This window comes from Fukomys damarensis, unplaced genomic scaffold, assembly GCF_012274545.1.
Source record: "Fukomys damarensis isolate Sample0158 unplaced genomic scaffold, DMR_v1.0_HiC HiC_scaffold_62, whole genome shotgun sequence".
NCBI classification, from domain to species: domain Eukaryota; kingdom Metazoa; phylum Chordata; class Mammalia; order Rodentia; family Bathyergidae; genus Fukomys; species Fukomys damarensis.
Genome location: NW_022900974.1, coordinates 53,934 through 58,942, shown reverse-complemented (window position 1 = coordinate 58,942; position 5,009 = coordinate 53,934). Strand labels below are relative to the sequence as shown.

The 5,009-nt window shown below is 40.4% G+C and overlaps 1 protein-coding gene across 1 annotated transcript; it reads left to right on the top strand.

The window, feature by feature from the left end:
* The first annotated feature begins 520 nt into the window (after window positions 1-520).
* LOC104855856 (olfactory receptor 4C15) lies at window positions 521-1,456 on the top strand. Its single transcript, XM_010614899.1, has one exon. It carries the CDS (start codon window positions 521-523, stop codon window positions 1,454-1,456), a length of 936 nt encoding a protein of 311 aa, XP_010613201.1.
* Window positions 1,457-5,009: the final 3,553 nt, after the last annotated feature.

Below are 5,009 nucleotides of genomic sequence, written 5' to 3'. Positions count from 1 at the left end.
TAATTCAGTTCAGAGTTTTAAAGAGATGTTTGAGGAGTAGCTATTGGAACTGGTTATCTCTTTGTAGATAGGCTGTCTCCTGATAAGGATTGGTATTCAAGTTATCTCATCCCAGGCTACAACAGGCAGCATTACAAAATTAACAGAACTTATGAAGGGTTCAAGAAACTATTCACAAACTCAGTCCAGGAAGCCACTACTCATCACTGAAAGCAAGGCCTTGAGATGAAAACTAATTTTCATCCTTAGAACAAGAGGAGCTGCCTATTGCCTATGTTGAAACTCAACTATTTAAAATATTTGTTTTGTTCCATCTCAATTCTTACCTGATCACCCTGGACAATCTTTAATGTATTTCCAATTTTGTGTACTTGGTAACACATGATAATCTGATATGAGCACTCCCCAAACTGTTGATAATAATAGTAACATAAAATGATCTGAAGCAGTTTTTTTTCCCATGATTGCAGATTCCGTATGTTCTTTTCCTGTTGTGCCTCTGCCCCTTTCCTGGGAAGTCATGCAGAACCAAAGCGTTGTGACTGAGTTTGTGCTCCTGGGGTTCTCACAGAATCCAAGAGTTCAGAAAACAGCATTTGTGGTATTTCTGTTGGTCTACATCGCAACGATGGGGGACAACATGCTGATCGTGGTGACCATTGTCTGCAGCCCTGCTCTGCTGGGCTCCCCCATGTACTTCTTCTTGGTCTTCCTGTCATCTCTGGACGCCTGCTTCTCCTCGGTTGTCACCCCAAAGACAATTGCAGACATGCTCCGTGAGAGGAAAACCATCTCTTTTGAAGGCTGCCTGATGCAGGTCTTTGGTGTACACTTCTTTGCTGGGGAGGAGGTGATTGTCCTCACAGGCATGGCCTATGATCGCTGCATGGCCATTTGCAAGCCCTTGCACTACTCCTCCATCATGAACAGGAGGCTCTGCTGTGTTCTGGTGGGCGTAGCCTGGACCGGGAGCTTCCTGCACTCCATCATCCAAATTTCCTTTACTTTCCACCTGCCATTATGTTGCCCCAATGTTATCGATCACATCATGTGTGACCTGTATCCATTACTGAAGCTTGCCTGCACTGACACACACATCTTGCGTCTTTTGGTGGTTGCCAATACTGGGTCTTTCTGTATCTTCATCTTCTCTATGTTGCTTGTCTCTTATGGTGTCATCTTGTTCTCTCTGAGAAAGCACAGTTCTGGAGGGCACAGGAAGGCTCTCTCCACCTGTGGGTCCCACATTGCTGTCATGGTTCTATTTTTTGTTCCATGCATTTTTATGTATGCACGACCTCCATCTGCTTCCTTCTTTGATAAAGTCGTAGCCATATTTTGCATGATGTTAGCTCCTTTGCTCAATCCTATGATTTATACTTTCCGGAATAAGGACATGAAAAATGCCATAAAGAAATTGTGGAAAAGATTGATGGTACTTTCTGATGAAAAATAAAACATTAGCCTTCTGAAAGAATTAATCTAAGATAAAGATGTCAAGATGGCCTTAAATATTTATGGGTTGGATGATGTTTATATGCTTGAAAGTAGTGCAATATAATAGAAAAAGGATTTGCAAAGATCTGTGAAATAACATTTTCACACCAGATTACCAATCAGCTCTGAGCTGGCAACTCAGTATCCTCATGTGTCTTTCAAAATAATTTGAATATATGCTTACTTTTTTGTGTGTGTACCAAGGATCAAACTTGGGACCTTGCACTTGTGAGGCAGGCAGCAGAACCACTGAGCTAAATTTGGTGCCGCCACTTGTCTTGCAAGCCCAGGGTCCAGGGTTCAATCCCTAGTACCAAAATAAATAAATAAATAAGCTTTAGATTTGTTAAAGATTTGCCTCCTAGATTATGTTCTATCACTAATTAAATGTTTGGCCTTTTGTAAATTCCACTTCTCTGTGCATCAGTTTCTTTGGTTAAAGTAGAATTAATAAGAACACAAAAATATTCCTTCTGCACTCATAAGAGCCTGGGAGTTTTTTCTTTTCACGTACTATGTATTTTGGACATTGTAAACGTGTGTCTTCAAATTCCCATTAAATTGGTGAGGAAATGGAGTCTCAAAGAATTCAAGTGAAAACAAGTCCAGTCCATTGGTGATGGCAAAAACAGCAATGGAAAAGGTCTTGGGTGGTGGTGTTCTCTTTGGTGTTTCTCTCAGATTCAGGCTTGCTAATTAGCATCTTAAGCAAATGCATCCAGGGGTCTACTCAAGGGCTGTCCTGCCTTGGTTTCTGTCAATCATCTCTCCCTCACCCTTACTCTGCACATCTCGCTTCACCCTCCTTGTACACAGACAGCAGGCAGCAGCACGCCTAGCAGTGCATTGGGTGGTAACGTGACCTCTGGGATCAGAAAGTAATTTCATAATGAAGTCTTTCTGTCCTTTGTACATTGTGAGTTCTAGCTGTCTACCTCCCAGGAATGTTCATAGCCACAATGCTCTTGTGAGTAATTGCAACACATATGTTTACACAAGCACTCAATGCTGTTTTCTTTTCCATTTTTCTATTTATATTGATTTAAAACATAACATGAGATTAGAAATGGAAAAAAGCTAACTTTAATAATATGAAAATTAATAATGTTACCACTCGCCTTTTACAAAATGGAAAACTGACCACTGAAAGGCCTAAAATGCTCAAATGTATGTAACTATCAGGTGATGGGCAGGACTCACACCCACCAAACAGACACCAGGGTCTACCTGCTTCACGGACTTCCACACATCCTGAAGACATGGATTAAGAGAATCATACTGAGAAGAGAATAGAGATTCGCGCCTGCAGCTCAGGAGTTTAATCAATTGACCCTAACATTTGCTGTCACCCATGGTCTGTCTCAGCTACGTTGCTTACTGGCTGCTGAGGGTTATGGTTTCCTGGAGCGACTGAAGTTGAAAGCCTGCCCTAAACATATGCAAACATTTGAGGAAATTACCATAAACAGCCAATGCAGTGAGGAGCATGATATTTAATTCACATTATTTCAAAAGAGAAACTAGCGGAAGAATTCACTGACTAGTTTTTTTCTTTTTTAGTTAATTGGTACATTTTGGTATACAGTACAGTTACATTCAACATTGGGATCTTGTACCTTTACACGACAGGTCTTGGTTCTCATTTTTCCCCTTGTCCCTGCCCTCCCTTCACCCCCTCCTCCCCTCCCCATTTACAAACACTTTATTTCCATTTTTTCATTTTCTCATATTTTTTTTCTTTTCCCTTATTATCTTTCCCCTTCCCTTCCCACTTTCCCTACACCTTTAGCCCTTTTCTTTCTATTTCACATCGTCAATTGTCTTATTAGGATCTATGTACTACTATAGTCTTTCACACCAGAGAAACTATTTACACATGTGTGACTTATTTATTTCACTTAGGAATATATCCTCAATATGTATCCATCTTCCTATGAATGAATCTAATTTCTCATTCTTTATGGCTGAGTAATATTCCATTTTATAGAAAAACCACATCTTTATCCAGTCTCCAACTGATGGGAAAATGGGCTGTTTACAAATTTTAGCTATTACAAGTTGTGTTGCTATAAATATAGGTGAATATTTATCTCTGTGATATGGTTCTCTTAATTCTTATGGAAAGATACCCAGCAGAGGAATGGCTGGGTCAAATGGAACCTCTAGTCCCAGCTCTTTGAGGTGTCTCCATATTGATTTCCATATTGGTTGCACCACTCTACACTCCCACCAACAATGGAGAAGGGTTCCTTTCTCCCCACAACCCTGCCAACATTTGTTACTGTGTGATTTCTTGATAGCAGCCATTCTTTGTGGGGTGAGGTGGAATCTCAGTGTTGTTTTCATCTGCTTCTCTCGAATGACCAGTGATGTGGAACTTTTTTCATATATTTACTTGCTGCTTTTACTTCTTTGTCTGAGAAATGTCTGTCATTTCAGATGCTCAGAGTTCACTGACCTTGAATGCCTTCCTTTCTCAAAGAACAGAAATAGATTCTGCAAAAAAATATTCATTCAACCAATTTTAAAGCTTCTCCTATTTTACACAACACTCACCCCTGCTCTAAGATAGACCTTACTCTTTTATTCAAGGCAGGCTCTGGAAAAAACTGTGGAAAGTATTATTGCTTGGAGAGTCTTTCTTAACATGAAATACCCACAGCCCGTAACTATGTATGGCAGAAAGAACTGAGACGTTTCTTTCAGGATATTCCTCCCTGGAAAGAAGGATAAGAACCAGTGAAAGAGATAAGCACTTTGGTGTTCCTGCTTTACATTTTTAATGTATCTCATGACCTCATTGCACAACATTGTGACTGCAGACAGAGGATCCCCACTCTGGAAGTCAGCGTAATCAAAACAGTCCTCCTACAGCCTGAGGACTGGACCCTGAATTGGGGCGAGTGAACCCAAATCATGTCAACATCAGAGGCTCTGACGAGTCTTTCTACTTCAGGATCACGCCCTCGGTAAGCTCTGATAGCAAAAGGTGGGAATATTTACCTGCAGCGCACACTCAGCTGGAAAGACTCCCTAGGTGCAAGTCCTACAGATGGTGAAACAAAAATGTCCTGGCTTGTAACAGAGGGATCAACAAGCCTCTCAGCTGACTGGATTTCCCACCTGCTTGGCGTTGCTATATAAGGCTAAAAGAAGCAAAGGGACGTGGGAAAAGGAGAAATAGTGACAGGAATGGGAATGTGAGGAAGGGAAAGATTTTAGCCTTAAGTTTTACACATCTTCTCCACACAAAAGCATTTGTGGAAGGTCCTTGCTAATCACAAGGTCCTCTTTCCTTTTCCGTTAGTTACAATTACCAGAGACTTCTCTTAAAATGCGTGTTTTAGGCACTAAAGCTAGAAGAGCAGTTTAATTCCATTCATTATATTAAAATTATCAAATAATATCAAAGGCTTTTATAGATCAAAGTATCACTCCTGAAAAATTTATATTTGTACTCTTAAGATTTCCCTTGAATACCAGATTTTTATATTCATCTATTTACTTGGCAT